This window comes from Papaver somniferum, unplaced genomic scaffold (assembly GCF_003573695.1).
Source record: "Papaver somniferum cultivar HN1 unplaced genomic scaffold, ASM357369v1 unplaced-scaffold_81, whole genome shotgun sequence".
Taxonomy (NCBI): Eukaryota; Viridiplantae; Streptophyta; class Magnoliopsida; order Ranunculales; family Papaveraceae; genus Papaver; species Papaver somniferum.
The window spans coordinates 1,859,938-1,887,712 of NW_020651082.1; the positions used below are offsets into that span (position 1 = coordinate 1,859,938).

The 27,775-nt window shown below is 35.5% G+C and overlaps 2 protein-coding genes and 2 long non-coding RNA genes across 4 annotated transcripts; 1 reads left to right on the forward strand and 3 right to left on the reverse strand.

Moving 5' to 3' along the window:
* Nucleotides 1–8,248: 8,248 nt before the first annotated feature.
* Nucleotides 8,249–9,103, reverse strand: LOC113345472 (EP1-like glycoprotein 2). The gene has a single exon (XM_026589248.1). The coding sequence runs from the start codon at nucleotides 9,101–9,103 to the stop codon at nucleotides 8,249–8,251; it is 855 nt and encodes a 284-aa protein (XP_026445033.1).
* Nucleotides 9,104–9,586: 483 nt separating this feature from the next.
* On the reverse strand, nucleotides 9,587–10,314 carry LOC113345339. The gene is made up of 2 exons (XR_003358084.1): nucleotides 10,049–10,314; nucleotides 9,587–9,886 (listed from the first exon to the last, which is right to left on the reverse strand). It is a non-coding gene; the product is annotated as an uncharacterized LOC113345339 (long non-coding RNA).
* Nucleotides 10,315–10,940: 626 nt separating this feature from the next.
* LOC113345473 (VAMP-like protein YKT61) lies at nucleotides 10,941–12,686 on the forward strand. Its single transcript, XM_026589249.1, has 3 exons — nucleotides 10,941–10,984; nucleotides 11,786–11,810; nucleotides 11,964–12,686. The coding sequence occupies exons 1-3, from the start codon at nucleotides 10,941–10,943 to the stop codon at nucleotides 12,570–12,572; spliced, it is 678 nt and encodes a 225-aa protein (XP_026445034.1). The 3' UTR covers nucleotides 12,573–12,686.
* Nucleotides 12,687–13,138: 452 nt separating this feature from the next.
* Nucleotides 13,139–13,746, reverse strand: LOC113345335. Its single transcript, XR_003358083.1, has 2 exons — nucleotides 13,589–13,746; nucleotides 13,139–13,428 (listed from the first exon to the last, which is right to left on the reverse strand). It is a non-coding gene; the product is annotated as an uncharacterized LOC113345335 (long non-coding RNA).
* Nucleotides 13,747–27,775: the final 14,029 nt, after the last annotated feature.

Genomic DNA, 27,775 nt, shown 5'->3' on the forward strand with positions numbered 1-27,775 from the left:
TTTACATCATTATTATATCATTAGTTTTTTTATAATGAATATTTTACTAATCTCTCATTATAAATATCTTATAATAATCTTAATAAATATATTTTCATTAATTTTTCATTATAAAAATCTTCTTACATCATAAATATCATATAATTATCTTCATAAATTAATTTTCATTAGATATTTTATTGATCTTTTATTATACATGTCTCACAATTCTCTTAATAAATATACTTTGATCATTAAATATTTTATTAATGTTTTCTTATAAATTTCTTATGATTATCCTAATAAATACTTTCATTAAATAAATAATAAATTTGTTAACAATCATGTCATTTGTGTAGTATTTGTGGGTGGTGGCCCATGGAGCTGGTAATGATTTTGATGAGGTAGTGGTGATGGGCGGTTCTGGTGGTGGTAGTGTAGGTGGTCAGTGTGGTAGTTAGGTAGTGGATAATTCTTACTATATGTGAAAATAAGCTTATTATAATACAAAAAAAGAAAAAAATTGTACAGGCTAACCGCAATTTGCCCTAAATACAACCTGAGAAAGATTTAACGATGACAGGGTAATGGATCTGCTATTGGGATAGTAAAGGTTTTCAGTTCGTCCCACTATATGTTTCACTCGGTGGTTTCTTCGATACACCTATTACGATCAACCTAGCAATTCTCAAAAAAAAAAAAAAAAAACATCGAAACAAATTGTCACTATATATATATCGAGCCAACAAAAAAAATGACAAGGGTCAAGATTGACATAATTCTTCTTTTACTTATTATGGAGGCCATGCCGTCACGATACAAGTGAAATTATAAACCAGCTTATAAAACAGAGTTTAGAAAACTTAGGCAAGATAAAGGGGGTGGTGGATCGGCCGTTACGAAACAGGTGAAATTCACTCTTGGAAAAATTAAATCTACGACTGTAAAACGATCGGTTTAATTAACTTTCAATAATAAATATTCTATTGATATTTCATGATAAATGTTTCTCCAATTAATCAAATAAATATATTTTCATTAATACAATACATAATAAGTTTATTTTATATTACATCAGTAGGCTTTAATGGTAATTGTGATGGTGGTGGATCGACGGTGGGGATATGGTGGTGGATGTTGGTAAGAATTGTGGAATGATGACATTAATGGTGGAGGTTGTATTAGAAGTAATTTAGTTTCTCATATCTATTTCTATTTCCATTTTTTTGTCATGATTTATGTTTCTCCCATTTCTTCTCGACTTTATGTGATTATGCATGCTTGAGAAATATTTCATGGTAATAGGTAAAGAGATAAGACAAGTAGATAAGAAATGAAATGGATCAAGAATTAAAGATTATTAAGCTTTAGGAAAATTAATACACACAAATCTATGTAAATTTGTAATAATTAAATCAACAAAGGGAGAAAAGTAATTCCCGAAGCTAACAAATTTTGTAAGATTAATCTGATTGATAGACAAGTTAAGCAAGATAAAGGACACTCTGGATTTATTCTTGGGAAAGCTAAATATACCGCTGTAAAATGATTAGCTCAATTAGCTTTCAATAATAAATGTTCTATTGATATATATTTCATTATAAAAACCTTTAATTAATCAAATAAATATATTTTCATTAATATTGTACATCATAAATTTATTTTGTATTAAATCAGTAGGCATTAATGGTGGTTGTGATGGTGGGCGGGAGTGGTGGATCGGCGGTGGGGATAATGATGGTGGGTGATCGTGAGAATGGTTGACTGATGACGACAATGGTGGTTTATGAAAGAAATAGTGGTAGTGGGATGAGAAGGTGTCCTAAGGTAGATAAATTATTTAGTTACCCTTGTTTTTTTTTATTTGGTATTAATTTTTAATTTTTTTTAATTGTTATAATATTAAAAGAGATCTTTATTCATCTACTATAAAGATTCGTACAAAAAAATTGTTGGTAGTATAGCAACAAGCTGAGCACCAACACCTTTTTTGAATAGCAACACCTGATCTATAAATAAGAAATCTACCAACACCACTTCTAGCATCATTACTAACTAGACAACTTTTTAATCTCCTAAAAAAACATAAAGTATCCGCACTAAGCTCTCCCAAAGTTGAGAAAGCCAAAACACCTAAATCATAACCATGCGAGACACACTTGTCTAAATATTTAGTACGTTTGCGCAACACATCATTCGAAATATCTTGGCCTGGAATAAAAGCACTGACACCTGGAATAAAAATAAATATTAAAGGCCAGATTATTCTAGGAAGAAGATAAATCAACAACTGTGGTATTTATCAGGTCGGGGCAAGAAAGAAGATGAAACCTATAAAAAATGATCTTATACAAGGCTACATGTGAATCAATTGTAATTGATTTAGTTTCACATATCTCTATATTCTCATTTTGTCATGATTTCTGTTTCTGCCGTTTCTCCTCGACTTTATGTGATTATGTATGCTTGAGAAATAGTTCATAGTAATAGGTAGGGAGAGAAGATAAGTAGATAAGAAACGAAATGGATCAAGAATTACAGATTATTAAACTTCAGGAAAATGAATAAACACAAATCTATGTAACTTTGGAATAATTTATATCATCAAAGGGAGAAAACTAATTCCTGAAGCTAACATATTTTGTAAGATTAATCTGATTGATTTTGAAGTAATTTTGCTTGTTTAGTTTTGTTACAAATTTGGTGAACGACCTTTGATGATTTATTTCTTTTCGAAGTAAGGACATTACTTTGTTTTGAAGAAGTGAATGAAGTAGTGTTTTATTATCCATAAGCCCATAGGAATTTGAGGAGTTGGTTAACGATTAACCATGTTTGTCCTAAAGGATTGTATGATTAATATTAAAAGATTTAAAGTTAAGGACATGTTTATTAACCCACACCTCAAAAACATTTAAACCTGGATCAACTTTTCGCCAACAGCTATGATATGTATGAACTGATATATTTAAAATACATATCCTTCTTGGTGGAAAAGGATTGATTATCCTCTAAACAAAAGCTTTGGACCAAGATAGCATACCAAGAAATCTGATGCAGAATAGAGTGATAAAAAACCTCAAACTAGTAAAGATGGTACTAATTAAAGATATTCCAAGATAAAAAATCTAAAAAGAAATATTTGGGGCTATGTTAATGATGCATTGAAAATCTTTAAACAATAAAATAAACGTTAAAGAATGCAAAAGAGTATAACTAAGATTAATAGGAGGACAAATAAACCAGTAAACATGCCAATGGATGCAAATGATGCAAGACTTCAAATCCCAAATTTCCACACAAAGATATATCAATTCAAGAAACAGGACAAGTTTAGATCATATGGTCCCTTCTCATTGCTCCCCATCTGTCTAGGGACCGAAACCCAGATGGGGGATTACTCAGAAGGCATGAAGATTAGGAGATTGATGGAAGAAATTGAAAAGAAATTTGAAGAAAAAGAACAGTTAGGAAAGGAGAGAGGGAAGAGCTAGAGAGTTGGGAGATTCACACTATCAACGTTTCCCCTAGTCTCGGTCCATTTTCGATTGTTGACGATGAAACTATAGTGTTCTTATGAATTTCACTGTTTCAAATATGTAACCAATATCAAGAAATACTTTAGATGTCCCTCGGGATTCGGCTTACACCTCGGGGACAACATTTCTACAGTAATCAACCAGACACTATGAGAGAGGATCAAACTCATAAATGAGTTGGCATATAGCCCAATCTGCATCACAATAAACATCAAGAACTAGAGTGGAATTAGCACGAAGTAATATACCTTGGCCGGGACTGTATTTCAAATAACGAACAACTCTCAAATCCGCATCCCATTGAGATTGCTTTGGATGCTTCATAAATTGAGATAATATATGAACCACATAAGAAAGCTCAGGGCAAGTAATGGTAAGATAAATTAGACGCCCCACGAGTCGTCTATAACGAGCAGGATCTGTCATAGGTGTGTCCGATGCAAGAGCTAGGCGATGATTTTCTTCCATTGGAACACTAGCCGGTTTAAAACCTATAAGACATGTTTCAGACAATATATCAAGAGCATATTTGCGTTGACAAAGAAAAATACCTTTCGAACTTCTAGCTACTTCAATGCCCAGAAAATACTTCAATTTTCCCAAGTCCTTCATATGAAAACAATCACCAAGATATGATTTTAGTTTGCGAATATCATCGCTATTATTCCCAACAATAACAAGATCATCCACATAAACAAGGATATTCAATATCACGCCCTTTTTACGATAAACAAATAATGAATGATCAGATTTGCTTGCTGAAAAACCATATGCACGCAAGGCTGTGGCTAACTTGGCACACCAACATCTAGGGGCCTATCGCAAACCATACAGAGACTTACATAGCCTACATACCTTTCCAGTCACGCCATTACTAAAACCGGGAGTAAGGCGCATATATACCTCTTCATCCAAGTCACCATGAAGAAAAGCATTATGAACGTCCATTTGAACTAACTCTCAATTCTGAATAGCGGAAACAGTTAAAAAAGTACGCACAATAACCATTTTTACAGTAGGAGAAAAAGTCTCACTGAAATCTATTCCCTCTTGTTGATGATTACCGAAGACAACCAGTCGTGCCTTGTATCGTCCAACAGTGCCATCAGAACGACGTTTGATCCGAAACACCCACATGAATCCAATATCCAATTTTCTCGGAGGTAAGTCTTCAATTTTCCAAGTTCCATTGGCATCAAGAGCCGCAATTTCTTCCTCCATCGCTTTTCTCCAGCGAGGATCATTCATTGCTTCCTTAAAGGATGTGGGCTCCTTATCAGACGAAAGAGCTGCAAGAAAATGTTGACGCGCAACAGAAAAAGCATTACAATTTACATAATGTGTTATAGGATACGGAGTACCTGAGGAATGGATTGGTATGTGTGAAGTGTGAGGGGGAACCAAAGTCGTGTTAGTCTTTGGCTCCACACTTCGCCATTTTACAAAATCTTTGTGTCGTACATTTTCGAATTTGGTACGTTTGCCATGACCAAGATTCACATCAACCAATTCCGTGCTTTCTACACCACAAGTATCATCAACCAAAATATTTCCATCAGCATCTGCCGGGACACTTTCATTTTCAACCAAACTTCCACCGGAAAGATCTCCCAAAACAGACCAATTTTCAGATGTTGCTGGTAACAAAACACTGTCACTGGATGAAGGTTGGGTGTCACTGGGCAGTGCATGTGTATGAAGTGGAATAAGAGTCGGCAGATCCTCAGAAGACGTGTCTGAAAGTGCATCATAAACTGACGTGCTAACTGGAAGTATGGGAGCGTCTGGAGGCCCTTGATGTGACTGTTCGGGGACTGATGACTGTGTACAGTCCTCAAAAAGATCTCCACAGTCCGCAGAATTATGTAAGCCACCAAATTCTGTTGGATATAATGAGTTCAGACGATCCATTTCGTCGGGATCAGCTAGAGGGTAAACATCTTCAACAAAACTAACATCACGAGACTGAAAATAATCCCCCGTCGCAAGGTCAAATAGATGCCATCCTTTCTTCCCAAAAGGATATCCAAGAAAGATACACCGACGACTTCGACTATCAAACTTATCACAAGGATTAATATTCTTCGCATAACATAAACATCCAAAAACTCTAAGCAGATCGAGAGTAGGAGCACGACCATAAAGCATTTCAAAAGGTGTCTTAGAATCCAGCAGACGAGAAGGAGTGCGATTAATCAGATATGCAGCGGTTAGAACACATTCACCTCAAAAATCAATAGGTAAACAAGCTTGAAAACGTAAAGCACGAGTAACATTAAGAATATGGCGATGTTTACGTTCTACTCTAGCATTTTGCTGAGGTGTTTTAACCATGGATGTCTGGTGAATTATCCCATTCGTAGGAAAATAAGTACCAAGACCCTTAAATTATGTCCCATTATCACTTGCAAAACTTTTACTCTTTTGGTGAATTGACGATCAACCAAGGCGAAAATTTTTATTAATAAATGTGGAACCTCGTCCTTTGTTTTCATCAAATATACCCACACACATCTAGAAAAATCATCCACAATAGTAAAAAAATACCGAGAATTGCAAGCACGATTTGCACGATAAGGACCCCAAACGTCACAATGAATTAAATCAAACAAATCGACTGCTTTATTTTCACTTAACGTAAAGATACTACGAGTTTTTTTAGCCCGACAACAAATATCACAAGCTTTAAACTCCAACTTATTATTATTAGTAGCTCCATTACTTTTCGAGAAGGATGTCCGAGCCGTTTATGCCATAAATCTTCCATGTCTTTCCCATGAACAACATTAACACGAGTTGGTTCCCTCATCGGCAAATGATAAAGCTCCCCAATAAGCTCACCCATACCAATCTTCATCCTCAAGACAAGGTCCTGTACAACACAGTAAGAGAATGTAAAATGTATGCTTAACTTTCGAGAAGACAGAAGTTGAGAGACAGAGAGTAAGTTACAAGTGAATGAAGGGACGAATAACACATTTTCAAGACCAAAGAATCGGTTAAAGTAACTTTCCCTATTCTGGTGGCCTTTATAGTAGCACCATTAGGAAACCCAACGTGAATAGGAGTTATGACACGAGAGATATCAAACAGATTTTCATCACAGCAAACGTGATTCGAAGCACCAGTGTCAACAATCCAAGTATAAACTCCCTTACCAGTTAATCGAATAGGATTGGTAGGTGCAAACATTTCACCCAAGACAACATTCACTTTGGGTGTAACAACTGTATTAGGGGTATTCAAAGGATTGGAAGGACGTGAAGAAGGTGATGGTGGGATCTCTGCATTCAAAGAAGGTGTTCCCATTGTTACTCAAAAAACAATTTGGAAAAAAAATATTCTGGCTCTAAAATACCATGTTGTAAACGTGAATGGAATTCAAAATATTCTCATTGATTTGTTAGAGAATTAGGCATGGCCTTATATACAGAGAGTTATAAAAGATGTCGACATGCATTGTAAAGAAAGATGTCGACATTCAACATAAAAGAAGTAAGAAAATATTGCAAAGTAAACAAGAATATGTTACAAGTATACTTTAATCCTAATAGAGTTATACCTTGTCAAACATGTCCTCTTGCTAGGTAATTTGTTGTTTGATACTGAACCATGTTTTAAGGCATACCTAAAAATTTTAAGGCATACCATATGAAGACAAAAACGGGTTATTAGATGGTAATTTTAAAAGTTCCTTAATCCATATATTTTGCTGAATGCCAAAACTGTCCTTATTTATATTTTTAATTTTTAATTTATATTATTTTAAAATTTTAAAAATTAAAGATTTTAATTTATTATTAATTTTTTCTTTTTTTTTTTTTCTGTTTTTCTTAAAATAATATTTAAAAAAAAAGTAAATAAAAAGATTTATTAAAATAAATAATTTTTAGAAACTAAAAAAAATTGTCTACTATTTTCTTTAAAAAAATAGTAAATATTTTTAATAAAAACTTTTAATTTTTTAAATATTTTTATTTTAATTTTTTTAATTAAAAAAAAAACAGAAAAATAAAAGAAAAATAAATTAAATAATTTTTTTTTCAAAAAAGTTGAAATGACAAAATAAATAATGGATAAGTAAATTAATAAATTCATTGATGGTAACTAAGTAATTTACCTATCCTTAAATACCTTTTATCATCACACCCTAGTTAGGGTAATCATTTTGTATGACATAAAATTTTCTTGTATGTCCTGAAACATGGACCTTGATACTACTTTGAAGAATTTTTTTTTATCAACAATTCTAGATTGACAGGGATGAAATCCACCGCCGGGACCAAAAAAGTGTGTGGCCCACAGTGGATATATAATTCTCCCGGTAAGCCTCGGCAGCCGTCTCACTCGGAATTTAGTCCCGAGATTTTACGGTGTCAACATAGCATCATTGTTTTTTTATGGCATTTCCCTGTGGGATATGAAATTTAGGTGCTGCACTTCATAGAAGTTCACAACGCAACGAACCGGGAAACCTATCACTCTAGTGAAGCTGTCACAATATTTTTTTGATTCAAATCAATTTCCAATAATTGACTTCGAAATTGAAGGCATCCCAAATACTCTATTGAATATTACAAGACCCACCACCACAGATCTCCCATATATAAATAAATACGTGTAGATATCTCTCTGACTACCGAAGGAAGAAAAAAGAAACCACAAACATGAATTCGTAGAGGATTATAAAAGCTAAATAAGAATTCAAGATGATGATGATATGTTATTCTTTATGAAGTACTGATCATGCAACCTAACGAACCATTACGCGGGCAAACACTACATAGTCGCACATAGCACTTCCCAGATGAACCACATTTAGACTGTAATGCACATTCTTTCACGGTATCTCCGAAAAACGCGTACGCTCTTCTCCAATGAGCATCAAAGGGATGAGCAGGTGGCATAACGTAGCTATAAGCTACAAGGTTTCCATCTGATTCTAATCTAAGAAACGAATAGTACTGATAATGATAATAATCCGTCATTGCAAGTACAACTCTTTTAGTAGAGGGAGTGCTTGCTTGTTTTCCCTTTGCGAAACCTAGAGATAAGAAATAGCTTGTTTTACCCTTTGCTTCCCTATATTGATAATCAGGCGGGCCAGGTGGTGGTTGAACCGGATCGATTCTTGTAATGGCACGAAATGTTACATTAGAAAGACCCTTTGCTTCCCAACCTGCATACTCAACAAGTTTACCAGAAGTGTTTTGATACATTATGAATCCTTTCTTGTCGTCGACTATAATACTGTAAGGGCCGTCATGACTGTTTCGGTTTGACATACGGCTAACGAGTTTCGTATTACCCTCTAGTTTAAGTGATTGACCTACTGCAAGAGTATCAGTTGGATGATGGAAACTCTGCCAAATAAACTTCCCCTTTTTATTATGAAGTACAAAGTTCCCATTAGTTTGAATAGAAATACCGGTAACACCTTTGTTGGCTGTATCAGTATGCCAAACTACAGAGCCATCGACATCGGCAAGGACTAAGTTACCATTAGTACCGAAAGTGAGAGTTGCATTTTCTCGAACCGGGTGGTTGCGATTAGCATCCCAGATCCACCGAAGAGTGCCGCCCATATTACCGCCGGCAATACCAAGAACATATGCATTGGGAGTAGTATTATAGAAATATAACCCAAATGTGTATGTTACTAATTTGGAACGTATCAAGTATTCCATAGAATTTTCATATGGTTTTGCCAGACCGCCCGTACGGAAATTCGACCCGTCTTCATCTAGCTTACTAAGATATTCGCCTTGGTTTATGAGTTGGAAAGTCTGGTTGTTAGGAACTTGAGACTTAACCAAGACACTGCAACAACTGATCAAGATGACAACGAAGAACACAAGGAAATGCAGATGAATTTGGGGATCCATAACGAAGATGATGAAAATAATTTGAGGTTCTTCTTTGTATAGGACAATTTTTAGGTCTAGCACGTGCAAATCATCACTAGGAGTAATATTTTACTTATAAGTAACAAAGTCAAGGGTTTGCATTCAAAGCCCAGGAGACAAGATGCTGCTATGAAGGCAAGAGGAACACCATACCGATAAGAATTTATTCACGCACAAACACACACAGAATTATATTAAATTTAACTGTGACTCAAGCAGACAAATGAGCCCAAGGTCGTCTATAAGAAGACCACAATAACTGCTGCAGAGCAGAGTTCACCTCCATTTACAGAGCACACACACTTGCAAATATATGCAAATCATTATTTATGTAATTAAAAACTTGACACGCTTTTGCAATACTAGTATTCAGTGACTAGTTTCATCCATCATTTTCGTCCCATTGACCGTCGGCATCCTCAGGGATATTACCCCAACTTGGCTCACCGGCATTAACAGTATCTGCAAATAAACATCCAATAATAAGTGCATGAAAAACAGTAGCTAACTACCAAGAAAAGTGAAGCTGTTTGATCAATATTACTATACAGATGATCGAAACTCGCCTATATCCTAATTTTTATATACACAAAAAAAATATGTCGTGATAGTTATGATACTTACGCGGTGCAGCGGACATCATAACCAAAACTAACATAAGAGCAGCAAACAAGACTCTCAAAAAACCTCTACCCATGATTTCGATCGAACTTATTTTTTTGTGGAAGATCTAATCTTTATCTGATGATTGTTTCTTCTTTTTTTTTTATTCGACGAGGATGTTGTGAATGAGAACAAGAGTTCTACCTATTTATAGGGAAACAACAAGAAGAATGGTTCCAGAGATACCAATGAAGTATTCGAATATGTAATGGGTCCTTCCAAACACTTATCTATTCTATCTGTTATATAAAGGGAACTACCTTAGAGGAAGCTGCAAAATTTTGTTCCTATTTTACCCTTAAAAGTATTTTCATAACTACGGACTGTTGCAATTAATTAGGGATAGTTTTCACTTTTGATAGAATTTGCATTCCTCGATATATATTTTCTGAATTAACGTAGGTGGCGAGCCATGTCTTCTGTCATAGAAGAACTCTCTCGAAAAACTTTTATTTTTTTAATAAACGATTTCTCTAGAAAAATCAGCCTACTTATGTAAATTCCCGTTTTTACAAACTCCAGTCTTCGGTCTTCTTGATATTTGTTTTGGTGCATGCTTGATCGGACTTTTGCATAACATATTGAACAAGGTAATGTTTCATAATACTTTGATGATTATCTACTTTTGTTTCTCATTACTTTTGTTTAAATTATCACCATCAATCACAACAATATTTTGATTTTGATTATTAACACAGATGTGATTTTGATTTTGTAGTTGGGACCATTTTAATTAGGTCTTCAAAACCAATCCGGAGTAAAACAGTAATGGTGTTTGTTGCTGATGCTAAAGAAAGATGATTAATATGGGCGTGCTAAACAGTAATGGTGTTTGTTGATTTTGGTGATAGTAATGGAAAAGACGTGTAATACTGAGCCTGTGATCAAATTGACTCGGTAAGGAGGATATGGCAGCATCGCCAACAAAATGTTAAGGCGTGCCGGGTGTTCTAGTTACTAAAATGTTAAGGATATGTTTGAACCTTATTAAATATATTTGTAAGAAAGTCTAATTATAAAGACGGTAGTTGAAAGGGACTAGAAGGGATATACTATGTTTGAGGAGCTAGTCTAAGTTTGAATGCGGCAAACAAACAAACATCACTGACCTGACAAACTGGATTCAAATTAATTATTAACGGAAAATGTAGGTACTCATCAACAAAACTCGTCAGCAAGAAGAAAATGAAAAATATTCAAGACTATCACGGTCTGATAAGAGAATATCGATGAAGAGTGAAGACACCAGACGATATGTAATAGGGTTCATGTGGTGTTATACTGAGCATTGTGCTAACATGGATGGAGTAAACCCAACCGGGGTGCACTTCAGCTAATGATCCTGCCCACTGGAGTATATTACACCACCTCTGTTTTTGTAGAATATTTTTACACTGAAATGAGAAAGAGATAGTAATTCTTTTGCAAGGAGCATTTTTGATTGAAAAAAAAAAATAATATGAAAATAACAACATTACCCAGCTATCTTTGAGTCAGCAGCTTAGCACCTACTCCAGTCCACAAAATAGTGACAATTTTTATTTCTTTTTGAAGCATATATTGACAATTTCTAGATGGTAACATAAAATACGTACACCTTAAAAACAGAATTAGTCAATTGTACTTATACTTAATCAAACCTGTACTGTTTTTCTAATATAATTGTTTTTTCTTATGATTTTGGATTGATATTTCTAGTTTTGAAGAAGCAAATACAATTCAGGTTTGATACACGAAATATCGGATTTTTCGGTTTACTCTTGACCGTTCAGAAAAGAAAAGAACAAAAAAAAAAAAAAAATTCACTTTCAAAGAATCGTCGTACTTTGTTTGAGACTCCGGTGGAAACATAAAGATCACGGCTCTACTGGTACAGAATTGTAACGTAGGGAATCCATCGTCTTCGTCTTCATCAACAACAACAGTAGAACCAAATCCAATAATACTAGCAAACGCGTGTGATGTAAGTACTTTTGGGTTTTTCATGAGAAGTGGTGTTCGTGAGTTCATTGTTTCTGTGGGTCGTGATGTTGCTAAAGGTACTCTTCCTGGACAACGTAAATCTGTTCAACATAAAGAATACATGGTCCATTCTTACAACAGGAACGGATTATGTGCGTTGGGATTTATGGATGATCATTATCCTGTGCTTAGTGCTTTCTCCCTTCTTCACAAGGTGCTGGATGAATATGAGAAGAATTTCGGCCACTCTTCGAAAACTGCACTGGCGGATGCAACTCAACCATGGCCTTATCTGACTGAAGCTCTGACTAAATTTCAGGACCCTGCTGAGGTTGATAAATTTTCGAATATTCAGAAGGAGTTGGATGAGACCAGATTTTTCCTTCATCAAACACTCGATAGGGTGCTAGCAAGAGGGGAGAAGTTTGACAGTTTAGTGGATAAAAGTTCCGATCTGAATGCAGCATCACAGTTTTTCTATAAGCAGGCAAAGAAGAATCGCCAGCGTTGTACCATATCATAGGGACTTGGGGTGACCCCGAGGCAACGGATGTGTAGTACTCCCTGAAGGAAAAGGATGGGTTTAATTTGCAGCTGTTTGCATTTGTTATAAATGTGTTTTTTTTTCTTTCTGAAAATATGTTTTAAGTGCCGCGCACATGTATATATATAAACTCAAGATACCTTTACGCAAGAAATGATAAAAATATTTCGTTTCGCCGAGTATCAGTACTGCAATTTCTTTTGAAGCAATTGATATTGCTCTGATGCCTTGTGCAGCAGGAATTTCCTCACGTTTGGCCTTGTATTCATTTGGATATTCCAGCAAATCCGGCCAAACTATGAGTCGGTTGATGAGGCATTAGGAGCAATAGCACTGATAACTATTCACTGGGAATCAGAATACTGGACTATTATTACTCGATCATCTTAAATGGAAATGTTTTTAATGTCACTTGTTTTAATTTTAATTTTCGATGTCGATCGAGTTCTAATAATCAGGAGCGTTAGCTAAAGGCATAGTTATATATGTGCATCAAGCTAAAGAGACTTAGCGTAATTAAATGCAACACTAGTGGAAACAACATATCGGCAAGAATCATTCACACAGAAGCAACACTTAGACTATATTAATTTACTGTGACTCAAGCAGACGAATGAGCCCAAGGTCGTCTATAAGACCACAACAACAACATCTGCAGAGTTCACCTCCTTTTACACTTGTAAATATGTGCAAATCATTTATTTATGTAAAAACTTGAAACGCTTTTGCCATACTAGTGTTTTCGGTGACTAGTTTCACCCTTCATTTTCGTCCCATTGACTGTCGGCATCCTCAGGGACGCTAGTCCAACTTGGCTCACCGGCATTAACAGCATCTGCAAATAAACATCCAATGATAAGTACGTGAAAAACAGTAGCTAGCTACCAAGAAAAGTAAAGTTGTTTGATCAGTTTTACTAGACAGATGATCGAAACTCGTCCGTATCCTAATTTTTGTATATAAAAAAGAAATGTTGTGATAGTTATGATACTTACGCGGTGCAGCGGACATCATAACCAAAACCAACATAAGAGCTGCAAACAAGACTTTCAAAAAGCTTTTATTCATGATTTCGAATTTTTTGTTCTACTCTTTATCTGATGATTTTTTTTTTTTTGATGCGATGAGAATGTTGTGAATGAGAACAAGATTTATATCTATTTATAGGGAAACAACAGGAAGATAGTTCGAGAGAAACTAATGAAGTATTAGAATATATAAGTATATATGTATGTAATGGTCCTTTGAGGAAAACTTATTACTAAAATATTTTGGATATGTTTGAATCTTATAAATATATATGTGATGAAGACAGTAAGCTGAAAGGGATTGGAATGACATACTATGTTGCAGGAGCTAGTCTAAGTTTGAATGCAGCAAACATCAGTGACTTATTAATAGAAGATATGTAGGTACTCATCAACGAACTGGTCAGCAAGAGGAGCAGAAGATAATGAAGAAAATCAAGACTATCACGGTCAGTGGCGAATGCAGCATCTGGCTCCGCCGCTGATCACGGTCTGATAAGACAGAATACCGATGAAGGCACCGGGAAATATAGCAGCTCAATTATGAAATGAATCATGATGTAGTTATATTGAACCTTGTGCTAACATGGATGAAGCAAACCAAGATATGTGGGGGCACTTCAGCAACTCAACCAAGGAATACGTGAAGCGTTTTTCATTTTTAGGAAACGATGCGTATGTCGAAGCGTGAAGCATCGTTTCATGGTTGATGTTTGAAGCGGATGTTTTTTTATAAATATATTAGTCGTAACTAGTAATTATAAGTTTATTAGGAAGATAATATCTATATAACTTTTATATAAGTCTAACTTTAATCAAAAACAAAGCGTGTGTACACCAGTTCAACCTACTCCAGACGAGTGGGAGGCGGGGTGTTCAATTCCCCCTTAAAACATGAGCTTCACATGACCGCTTCGGAGCGAGATGCTAAAATTTGAGGCGAAGCATAAACTCTGAAGCGTGAAGCGTACGCTTCATGAAAGATGCGCTTCACATGATCACTTCAAACCGAAATGATGAAATTTGAAGCGAAGCGTACGCTCCAAAGCATGCAACGTACACTTTTAAAAACCATGAGCTAAGCTAATGACTTTTTTTCTTTTACTAGAAGTCTGCACGTGCCTACGCACGTGCACAAAAACTGGGTCCACTCCAAATCAACACGTAAACCGGGGTCCTTTTCCAAAAATATATACTCTAAGACTTGGCCCACAAATACATGTTTCTTTTTGTTTTTTTTAATTATCCTCTTTGATAATACCCACACAATAAACCAATTAGATTACTTTTAAACAAAAATGATATGTTGACCGAGGAAGCAGCACCGAGGATGCACCGTGAAAAATTGTGTGAGGGGGTGGTGGGGTCCATTCATGTCCCACCCCTATTCCAATACAAAAAAATGACATTTCTGACCATCTGATCCCCTCTCGGTGCCTATTTCGGTGCTTGCTTCGGTGGATGTATCAAGGCTCTACTTTTAAATGTGTCTAAAAAACTAAATTAGTCGGTAGTCCAAACTGTCCCTAATTAATACTGAGAATGTGTATTCATGGGAATATATAAAAGGGGCAAAATAGGAAATGAATTTTACAGCTTCAACTAACGGTAGTTGGCTTTATATAATAATATATATGATAGATAAGAATGGTAGTATTTTGGTTGAAAAAAATAAATAAATAGGAAAACAACTACATTATCTATCTCTGTGTTGGCATATACTGAGCACCGCTGAATTGGGAGCCCTAGAAAATAATTGGGGACCCCTAGCTACAGGACAAAAAAAATGTCATGAAATAGTAATTGGAGTTATCCCTTATCCCCAATATTTTTAAATGACTAAATTACCCCCAAATTATTAGTGGTAATTAGTAATTAAGTTCATTAATTATTAAGTAATTTAGTTAGATTAAAATCAGATTTAAGGATTAAATTTTGATAAAAGAAAAATTGGGTTTTTGTGTTGTGGAGAGGAAGAAAGTGAGTTTTGGGGGAAAATTTTGGATTTTTGAAATGAGTGATTCTAGTGGAGGAAATGATATAGGTGAAGATTCAAACAACATACATGATTGTGTTGATGGTAAAATAATCATATGGATTGGATGTTTGATGAAGATATGTTAATAGAGGAAGCCTTGAATAATGGTGGAAATGAAGATCCTATTGCTCAAAATGAAGGAACCAATAATCAAAATGAAGAACCCGAAGCTCAAAATAATCAGGTAAACTTCCTATACTCTTCAAATTGTCTGAATGGTGCTCCAAGTGGTCGATTCATGGTCGATATGGAACTACTCAGAGTGAGGATCGTTAGGTCGGGAGTATAATAAACTAACGACCCTTGAGAGTCGTCAGTGTCGAGGGATGTATATCCCAACGATTCTAGAAAATCGTCAATTAATTGATACCACAGTTGACGACTCAAACCTGCAATTTTTTCAGATTATGAAAAATCGTCATGGTAATATGATGAACACTGACTACACTAAAGTTCACATGGAGTCGTTAATTTTTAAAATGGGGTCGTTAGCTTGTTACTTTGGTACAAAGGGTCGCTAGTTTGTTACTTGGGGTCGTTAGCTTGTTACTTGGGCAAAAAGGGGTCGTTAGCTTGTTACTTGGGAAAAAAGGGTTGTTAGCTCATTAATTTCATATGGAAAACATACAAAGGGTCGTTAGCTTCTAAGCTCTTTGTAGAAAAATCTCTTTTTGACGACCCTGTTACTGGACATCGTCTTTGACTTTCTTTTCATATGGAGTCGTTAACATTTAAAATGGGCATGGCTTTTTGCTTTCTTTTCACGTAGAGTCGTTAATTTTAAAATGGGTCGTTCGTAAAGGATCGTTATATGTTTCTATGTTTCGGTAACAACTCTAATTTAGAGCAAAAATAAATAAATGAAAAACCAGAATTAGGGTCGTTATCTTCCTCCTCATATATCCTAACGATTTTTCATAATCTCTACATGCATATGAAAAATCGTTAGGCTTTAGGATTTTCGGATTGACGATCCTTTAACTGTAAGTGATTTTTTTTTTCCTTCGTATCGTCAATGGAAGAGAAGATAGTTGAGAGAGAGGAAGAAGAGATTCCGTCTTTTTTGTTAAAAGATGGAAATGAAATGGAGGCTTGGGGTTAAGGATGAATAGAGTTTTAAGTTTTATTATTAATGAAGGACAAAATAGTATTTTCACCATATTTTGGAACCCCCTAACATAAATAGAATGGGTATAAATTTGGTGAGGTCCCTAATTATTTTTCAGGGCCCCTAATTAAACGCTGGTACTGCAAATTTTAACGATTTCTTCATGGCAACATAAAAAATGTGAACCTTAAAAAATGAATTAGTCAAATAACATGGACCTATTCAATGTGGCATTGTCACTGCCTTACTCCTACAATCATTCATTTCCCTATCTTCTTTTTAATTTATATTAGCATTTCAACGCTAGCCGGCCAATATAATTTGCCAGTAATTCTAAATATTCTTCGACCATTCTTCCAAGATTCCACGGAAAACGACCGACTGTTTACCTTGCTTAAGGCGTGATGGGATATTCTTCAAATACTTGGAGAGATACTAGCCGGAGTTCTTTATTAACTTACCTGAACATTCAAAGCTGGAACGATTATGTAATCGAGGAACCATTGCATTAATGATATGAGGGAAACACAGATCGAGGAACCGTTGCATTAATGATATGAGAGAAACTTCTTTTTTCCAAAAAAAGAAAAAGAAAAAAGAAATTTTCGGAATAACGGAAATTAATTCGAAAATACAATGATTACCGAATATAAAACGAGTAATTTTTGTGAAACAAAATGGTTTTACCTTTGATTTTTGATTTGTGGAACTGTTCGCTAATTTTGAAGAAGCAAAAGCGTTTTTTTTTTTAACCAAACACATTTTAGGATTTTTAGTGATAGAAAAACGGTGGTGTCCTGTCATATAAGAATTTTAGGAGGAATTTCGTTCAAGCACTAGAATATTTAACTTTAGGTGTAGTAGAAACTTGTAGGCAATTGTGAGACCGTATGTTGTCATTTACTGTGTGGATTCATTTTATTGGGTAATTATTTTGAAATAAAGCAATAAAAAGCTTGGAAAAATTAGGGTATATCCAAATTTAAATGGACCTAGTGCCCTTGCCAAGGGATGGTTAAAATTGGTGATTTTATTTTAATACTCTTAGACTAATTAAACTTAAAAACTAAACCATATTTCTTAATCAGTTAACCCTAAAATTAAAAACCTAAAAAAATCTTAATCTTCTCTTCCTCCCCCATCTTCCATTAACCTCTCTGCAAATCGTCAACTTTGATTTTCCACAAAAATGGCTGATTCTAAACGATCAAGCAGCAATAGAGATTTAACAAGTGATATCAAAAGTTCCAAACCAGGGGAGAAAGGTAAGGGAAAAGTTGGGACTATTGAAATTCCTGAACTCAAATATCCAATCTCTGAGCATGTTGAAAAGAACCCACTACCGGCGAAAAAAAGATTGTAAGTGATGTCTAAACTCAAATCCATTATTGTGTTGTGTTTTTTGATTGTTATATTAGGTTAGATTGTTGAAAATGATGATTTTCAGGTGTAAGTCGGCAAGGTTTTTTAAAATAAGATGTCGGTCTTAGGATGTTAATGGTAGTCGTCTAGGTCGTAATATGAAGAACATGCCGAATTTTCATAATTGTAATGGCGACTGTGAAACATTAACCAGAAACTAACATTAACTAGCACGGACACAAATTAACCAACCATGCCGACTTTTCATACTGGGAATGATTTTCTTCGGTCATCATCTTCTTAAACTTGTAACGTCACGGTTTCATGTCACAACAACTTGGTTTTCCTGAGTTCAACTTTGTTATTAGTTGACATCTTATATGAATAGAACCATGCCGACTTAGTATTAGTTGGCATCGTCGATGAATAACCATGCCGACTATGTATTAGTTGGCATTTTTCAATATTATCAACCATGCCGACTAATAGCTGATCAAAACCATGTTTCAATGTGTAATAATTTCATCTCCTCCTGTTTTATGTGTATGGGGAAGTGGTGAGCAATTGATTATTGTTTTCTAAGAAACAAAAAAACAACAACAAGAGAACAGAAATCAAGTGTCCGTCATTTCCCCATACACCTAAAGTGGGAGGGAGATGAAAATTGTTATCCAAATTCTTGAATGTACCGACCAATATCGTATGTTCAACATTGTTTTTTGTGTTCATAGCTTGTACTTGTGTATTGGTTAGTTTCCAAGAGGAAAACATAGAAGGTATTCCCTGTCCTACCAATGTAGCAGAGCTATTAGCATGGATTGAAAAGCTTTATTCTTCTATAGAAGATCATTGTGATGAAACCGGAGAGAAGGACCTTGTAAGAGACTTACTTCTGGTGGGTAAGAATGATCCTGAAGAATGATACACAGTCGGCAACTTGACAAAATTATAACCTGCCGACCCTGGGGAAAATTCAAATTAATTGTGTCATACTGTATGGTCGGCAAGGTAGTATAATAATTACAATGTCGACTGTCTAGTAAAAAATTTAATTCGAATGGTTAGGAAATACAAAACAATTCCAACGTATATAAATTGGAAGGAGTAAACACCAAAAATAAATAAAAACACATCCATTTCATTCATTTGTAGTACTCCAAAGTACATTACACAAAATACGATTGTGATTACAAAAAAATTCCTTATTATCTAAGCGCAATCACCCATCGCCCAAATCTATTGGAGGGAGTTCATTCAGATCTATTAAACCTCCTTGAGTCAAATCTATGTGACCTTTGATGGACTCATCTAAAGCATTCTAAAGGTTCATGTTGTCTTCATAAAGATACACTCATTCCTTGCTCTTGTTGTTTATGAACTTTTCCCAAAAACTAAACCTACAAAGAGGAGGTAATGGACATCCATTGTTCAGTTGTAGACCAATAAAATGATTGTTATCCACCAAAGCCATACAATTCTTTTATACTTGAGATGGTCCATACAAACAGCATGTTTCGGTTTAAATGCTACACAACATATGTTACTAAAAAATGTACTACGCATGACCATGTATCCGCCAATAGATGGCCACACTCCGACATTCTCATCCAATGCTCCCATTTAATCAGTGCATTTCCCTCAGGGCCTTTAACACTAGTAAGCAATTCCTTAAAAGTCGCTTCTTTGTCCTCTATCGAATCTTCTAGCATCATTGAGATATAAAACTCCTTGTCTTTTGGGATGCCATCTTCTTTCTTATGTATTGACATTGGGTGAGATTCTCCCCAACCGCTCCATCTAGGATTCCCAATTATTGGGAGGCAACGTGAAACCCACAATTTCCATCCTTTGGGACATCGTCGGTACCAATAACGAACTCTCAAATAATTTGAGGGAATTGTACGCGATACTCTTCCAATACCGGTTTTACTACCTTCCTCGGACGATCTCTTTTCTTCACAACATCTCCTTGACTTTCTTGACTCTCAATAGGTGTAATCTTTGGCTCCATGGGTTTTTCTATTGGTGTAGTTGTATCCTTCCTCGACTTACCCATTTTCTTACAAAAACTTCCGCACTTGCTTGACTCTCAAGAGGTGGAGTTCCATTTGGATTCAAGTTTGAAATCATTGGTGTGGTTGTTTCTTTCCTCGAACGACCTCTTTTTTTAGTCGGCTCCTCTTTGTATTCCGTCTCGATATTTTCATATTCAGATGGATCGCTTGTTGTACTCAAATACTCTTTAATTTGTTCCCTTTCTTCCGCCCTTGTCTTTGTGGTAGGTGGTCTACCCGGTGGATCTTGTTTCAAGGGTTCTTGAAGTTCTTCCATAAAAGGGTAAACAATCGACATCAACTTGTGCTTCATAGTTTGTTTTTCCAACCTATTCAATGTGGGTTACTTGTCGAGGATTATTCTCTCAAATTCCATTTCTCCAAACCCTTCACCGGGAGCTTCTCTTGGAGTTCCTGATGAAAAATAATTGCTTCCAATAAGAATCAATATATTCAATCGGAATCAGAGTTTTATATATACCAAGCATATGACGACATGAAAGTCCATTATCCTACATTTACAAGGAGTGCTCGGGTCGTCATACTTTTGATACAACTTGAGATGTTTCATCATAAAACGTATTTCCAATGCGAGACGTCGGAATGTATACCAACAAGCAACCAATCCTCCACCTTAAACTCCTTCAACTTCTTGTACCACTTTCTTCAAATTGCTTTCTTATCTTATTGATATCATTATTAGTGTACTCATGGATAGCATGTTGCACCGTCAGAATCCCATTTTGACTCGTGAAAAGTAGACCTTTTAGTCTCCCATGAGCTTGCTCTACCATACTTGTGGACTCAAGTTTGAAATGTTTATAGTCGTAAGTAAAAGCATACACAAACATCTTTTTATGTGGCGTTAACCATTGTCTCTTGCAATATTCCACTACTTTGGGGTAATTAGTGCCCCAATCATCCTTGAACTCCTTCAAGTTTATCTCATATCTTGCCACACTCATCGACCAAACCAATTTATCCCACGCTTTCATGAATAACCCAAATTTAATCTCACCTTTTTTCCATTCTTCATATTCTTTCTTTTTCTCTTCCTCTCTATCCTCTTTAGTTAGTGAAAAATGGGGGTATAACAACCACACCCAGTAATTCGTTCGGAAATTTGTATGGACTAAAATCCAATATAATTCCGAGAGCACCAACTTAAAAGTGAGACTCAATCAAAAAAGATATTAAAGAGATTTATCACATTCTCAATACAATCAAAAAATCGAACAGATAGAAATTCGTGAGCCTGATTGATGTGAGAATAACTTGGACGGTACCAAAGACTAATGCCCAAGTATCAATCAAGTTGTATCCAACAAACAAGTTCGGACTTATCATATGATTGAACTATGCACAACCTTTAATATGTCAATTATATAAACAAATATAATGCGAAAAAGAAATAACACGGACACCAGAAATTTCGTTAACGAGGAAACCGCAAATGCATAAAAACCCCGGACCTAATCCAGATTTTAACACCACACTGTATTAAGTCGCTACAGTCTCCATCCTACTACAAGTTAACTTCGGACTGGAATGTAGTTGATCCCTAACCAAGTATCACACCGATTAAGGTACAGTCGCGTTCCTTACGCCTCGTGAACCACACCGGATTCCGTGCACTTGATTCCTTTATCTGATCTTACTCATAACTAAGAGTTGCTACGACCCAAATTCGAAAACTTATAAACAAATTTGTCTCCCACAGATATGTCTATCCTTTATTCTTTTTGTTCCGTCTTTTGATACAAAGATCAAGGTGAACAAGAATCAACTAATAACCCGGTCTTATACTCCCGAAGAGAAGCCTAAGATATTAGTCACCTCACAATAAACCAACTGATTAACCGAAGAAGTTATCACAGAATCACAAGAGTCTGAGACGAAGAATTTTTGTGATTACTTTTTATATCTTACCTATCGGAGATAAATCTCGAGTAAAACTTAAGAGATAAAACTCAATACGATAGAACAAGTAAGATAAGAATACGCAACTACAAAAAAAATAGTTGAATCTGGCTTCACTAATCCCAAATGAAGTCTTCAAGTCGTTAACCTAATAATGGTTTTGGAAAACCTAGGTTAAAGGAGAATCGACTCTAGTTTGCAAGTAGGATACACGGAAGCGTCAAGATTAAGTTTTCAAGTTGCTGGAGTTTTCCCTTATATAGCCATCCAAACCAAGGTTGATTACAATCAAAGCTAAGATAACTTAGTAACAAAGCATTCAATATTCACTATTAGATGAACTCCTGATTTAAGATTCAATCTAAGTATGCTTAAAGCAATTAATCTCCACCATTAGTTGGTTTTATCTTGTTAAACACAAACGAAATATGCTTATATTTAGATATGAGTAACCGTACCTAAACGTGTATATTGGGTTGGCTCAATAACAGTTAGACGAAGTTTGCCATATTAACACTTTTGACCTAGCCATATTCATCTGAGACTTCTAGATCAAATAAGATGATCAATCAATCATGATATATAATCAAATGAATCTAATTTTGTTTCAATTGAGTTGTTGAATTTTTCACTATCTCATATAAATATTCATGAACAAATTGAAGAGAAATCAGTTTAATTCGTGATTGTACAAATTACAGAATCAATTCATAAAAATTAGGCCACGGTTTGCAAAGTTAATTTGCATTCCTTAAATCATAAATGTTTTATTTCATGAGTATGAGAATCATACATTACCGATTTTATAACTTAACCGATGTGTTCACAAACTAGGTGCGCGAACAGCATCTCCGGACCTTGGCCTAGTCAAGACGTTCGAAAAACCCGGTTCGTGAACAACTGTTCCGGACCCAACTCAGGTAAACCCGTTCGCATACTAGGTAAGAAAAAAAGAGTTCTGGACCTTCTCAGGTAAATCCGTTCGCATACTAGGTACGCAAACAAGAGTTTCAGACCTAAATTATCACAATACAGTTCGCATACTAAATATGCATACCGTGTTGTATCCAGACATAGGTAATTATTGTAAACTCTTATTTCAATCACTGAAACATCCTTGGAAGACGAAAATGGTAATCTTACACATACCATTAACTTCAAGTAATTTTCAAGTGATCAAATGATCAATACGAAACTTCCCGAGCTAAAATCAAATGACTGTCTTACACAAATCATATAAGATGTTCAAGGTAATTTTCACATGATCATATTTTGACTTAATATTTAGTTTCCAACAAATAAATTGTTTCCAACTAAACTCGTCAATAATACGATGAACATAGCTAAAGCTAAAAGCTTCCAATACGTATTTTGAGAAATAGATAAGCGAGATAAACTCAGATCGGAATATCAAATGTGTACAATGTAAAAGTCTATATAGTTATATGACTTTGTCTCATTAGAAGATAGAATAGAATAGACTTCTGATAGAAAAGTTTCAGTCTCCACATACCTTTTGTTGATGAAGTTCCTCCAAGCTCTGTTATAGCATTGCTCGGTCGGACTCGCACGCGTTGCTATCTCAAGCATGTTTGCCAATGTTAGTGATCAAAACTATAAGTCTTGATTTCTAGTCTACTATAGCTAAGGTCTCGGACTAGGATAGAAAATGTAGTTGATCTCAAGAACTCCATGGCAATCATCATACAAGACGAAAGACTACTCAAGGAACTGGTGGATCTTCATCGACTAAACGGTATGTGGAGACTTAAACTTATCTATCACTCAAAAGTCTATTTATCTCTTATCTTGAGACAAAAGTCGTTTTGCTGTATAGACTTAGATTATACACATTTAATATTTCGAGCCGAGTTTATCGTGCATATCTATTTCTCGAAATAAGTGTTGGTAAGCTTTCGCTTTAGCCAAGTTCATCTTTACCTAGTGACGAAAGTCATGTTATGTTTGAATCACTTTGAAAATTACTCTGACGAAAAATGGTTTGTGAACAACAACTATATAACGTCCTCTGAGAATGTTTCAATGATTGAAATGAGAGTTTAGATTATATAACCATTGGAGGATATAAGCATTGTTGTGGAAACACATATATGTATAAGTCCTTATTCCTTGAAGCGAAGTTTGCGAACTTTGTTGATCAAGTGAACCGGAGTAGTGTGTGAGCTAAGTCCGCGAACTCAGTCCGCGAACTGACAAAGTTCTCAAACCCGAGAATTTCTGCTGGAGTTTGTAAACTCCATCTGGGAACTTAAGTCCATGAACCCAGTCCGCGAACTTGAGTAGGTTATATCTAAAAACGATGTTTGTGAACTTATTCATATTAACTAAGGAATGCAATTGCAAACCGTGGCTATATAGTTCATGAACCGATTCGAGTGAATCACATCGTTTTTGCTTCAATTGTGTCTTGTGTAGTACATAAGATTTCCTTGCAATTTAACAACTCTCTAACTAGTTCATTTGAACTAGTTATGGTGAAGAAGAATATGGTTGATATGAAAGTGATCATATGGCTAACCATTTGGTTAACTATTGTTGAACCAACTAATATACAAGTTTGGGTACGGTTACATAAGCCTATCAACATGCATTTCATTTGTGTATAACAAGCTATGTTTTCGATCTAACGGTTGATAAATATTATCTTGAATTTAATCAAGTTTTCATCTAACGGTGAATATTGATTGCAAACCATGATTTGAAAGACTATATAAGGGAGAACTCTAGCAACTGGGAAACCTAATCCCCACACATTCTGTGTGATATTAGTTGTGCTAAGCTAGAGTCAATTCTCCTTTAACCTTTGGTTTCTTCTTCTAAGCCAGGTTAACGACTTAAAAACTTCATTGGGATTGTGAAGCCAGACCGATACTACTTTCTTGTAGTTGTGTGATCTAATATTGTTGTTTCTATTGTACGAGTACAACTGTAATAATTGGATTGTGATTTCTATCTCTGATAGGCAAGATAAAAAGTAATCACAAACATTTTCGTCTCATCGTTTGTGATTCCACAATATCTTTTTTCGCTTTGTCGATTAGGACTATTGTGAGGTGATTGATAATACTTGGATGTTCTTCGGGAATATAAGTCTGGAGTTTTCCCTTATATATCCATCGAAACCTAGGTTGGTTAAAATCAAAGATAAGATAACTTAGTAACAAAGCATTCAGTATTCACCATTAGATGAACCCCTAATTTAATATTCAAGCTAAGTCTGTTTAAAGCAATTAATATCCACTATTAGATGGTCTTAGCTTGTTACACATAAATGAAATATACTTATATTTAGATATGAGTAACCGTACCTAAACGTGTATATTGGGTTGGCTCAATAACAATTAACCGAAGTTTACCATATTAACTCTTTTGACCTAGCCATATTCATCTAAGACTTCTAAATCAAATAAGATGATCAATCAATCATGATAGATAATCAAATGAATCTAGTTTTGTTTTAATTGAGCTTTTGAATTGTTCACTATCTCATAGAAATATTCATGAAAAAATTGAAGAGAAATCAGTTTGATTCATGATTGTACAAATTACTTATACAAGAATCAATTCATAAACATTAGGCCACGGTTCGCAAAGTGAATTTGCATTCCTTAAATCATAAATGTTTTAGTTCATGAGTATGAGAATCATACATTACCGATTTTAGAACTTAACCGCTGTGTTCGCAAACTAGGTGCATGAACATCATCTCCAGACCTTGGCGTAGTCAAGACGTTCGCAAACCCGGTTCGTGAACAACCGTTCCGGACCCAACTCAGGTAAACCCGTTCGCATACTAGGTAAGCAAACAAGAGTTCCAGCGACAGGACTACGAAGGGGAACTTCCCTACTTATGATCACAACAATGTATTCCAAGAACTAAAATGTTTTTTCAAAATCCATAAAAAGATCTTCGTCAACAGATCCCCTTATGTTGCATTCCTTAAACAAACTGTTAATCAATCTTTTAAGACAACGAAGCTTCTTACTTTTAACATGACGCTTCTTGTTTTTAATAATTGCAAAGGATTCTTTAACTTTTTCCATCCATTCTTCACAATCACTCAAGGTATTAGTCTTTAGTGAATCGAGATCATCTTGTGAGACACTAAGTCTTGAGGAGAACAGATCCTAAAGAATCGCTAAGAAATTCTGGTGTGTGTCTGTAGAGATTTCGTCTTTGTCCATATAGTCAGACTGCTTGAACTACAGACTTGTTAGGTCTAATGTTTTTCCTGCTAAGACACCAACTGAAAACGCCGGGGGTACCAAAATATACCACCAACTTTTTCTTAGGAAATCTGTATGGAAAAACTCAACACAACTCCTAGAGTAAAAACTCAATAAAGGAAAGTGTCCCCAACACTCACTACTGTGTTGCTAGGCATGTTTCCTCAATACATTCTTCCTCTTGGTGTTGAGACGTGTAAATTACTCAACACTCACTACTGTGTTGCTAGGCTTGCTTCCTCAACACATTTTTCCTCTTAGTGTTGAGACGTGTAAATTTCTCAACACTCACTATTGTGTTGCCAGGCATGCTGCCTCAACACATCCTTCCTCTTAGTGTTGAGACGTCCCTCCTGAATTCTTCCTGAGTTTTACTGTCGGGATGTTTTCACCTCCTAAACGAGCTCAAAACCTAAATATTCCTGCATAGGGAGATAGGAAATTATTTTCTGATCATAATGGAGGGGCGGACCGTCAAAATCCGAGTTCGTACGAGAATTCTACATGATTTTAGTGAGGGTCCCACATCTGAATTTTCTGATTACGAAATTTCATGAGTTAACACAAATTTATGTAAATCATCTCAGCCATCCAACTTGGCTAGCCAAATCAAATGGTTTATATTTAATTTGGGCCAATCATCTCATCCATCCACGGTCACATGCCGCGTGCGCTAATTAGGGTTTTGACATGCCAAACCCTAATTTAGACAAAGTTGTCAGGCGCCAACAGAAGGTAGCCATAATCAACGGCTACCCTTCCTCATGAGATGCAATCTCATCCATCCAAGTTTTCCACCGAACTGACAGACTTGTGGAAACTTTTAGGTGACCATCCACCTAAGTCTAGTGGCCACGACTACGCCAGGCGCCACTTGCACAACTGTGCCACTGGCATGCACGAGCTATGCCAGTCATGCCGCAATGCCGCTAGCATGCGCTAAAGCGTCACTGTGTCATTTTCAGGCGCAAATCGCATACTAGGTACGCAAACAAGAGGTCCGAACGTGAATCATCACAATACAGTTCGCATACTGAATATGCATACCGTGTTGTATCCAGACATGGGTAATTATTTTGAACTCTTATTTCAATCATTCAAACATCCTTGGAAGACGAAAATGGTAATCTTACACATACCATTAGCTTCAAGTAATTTTCAAGTGATCAAATTATCAATATGAAAATTCCCGAGCTAACATCAAATTACTGTCTTACACAAATCATATAAGATGTTCAAGGTGATTTTCACATGATCATCTTTTGACTTAATATTTAGTTTCCAACAAATAAATTGTTTCCAACTAAACTCGTTAAGAATACGATGAACATAGCTAAAGCTAAAAGCTTCCAATACGTATTTCGAGAAATAGATAAGCGAGATAAACTCAACTCGAAATATCAAATGTACATAATGTAAAAGTT

Coding starts and splice junctions, on each gene's coding strand:
- LOC113345472 (XM_026589248.1), bottom strand. CDS start 9,103: ATGGGCGGCACTCTTCGGTGGATCTGGGATGCTAATCGCAACCACCCG.
- LOC113345473 (XM_026589249.1), top strand. CDS start 10,941: ATGGAAAAGACGTGTAATACTGAGCCTGTGATCAAATTGACTCG. Junction 10,985..11,785: donor CCTGTGATCAAATTGACTCG/GTAAGGAGGATA, acceptor TGATATTTCTAG/TTTTGAAGAAGCAAATACAA. Junction 11,811..11,963: donor AAGAAGCAAATACAATTCAG/GTTTGATACACG, acceptor CTACTGGTACAG/AATTGTAACGTAGGGAATCC.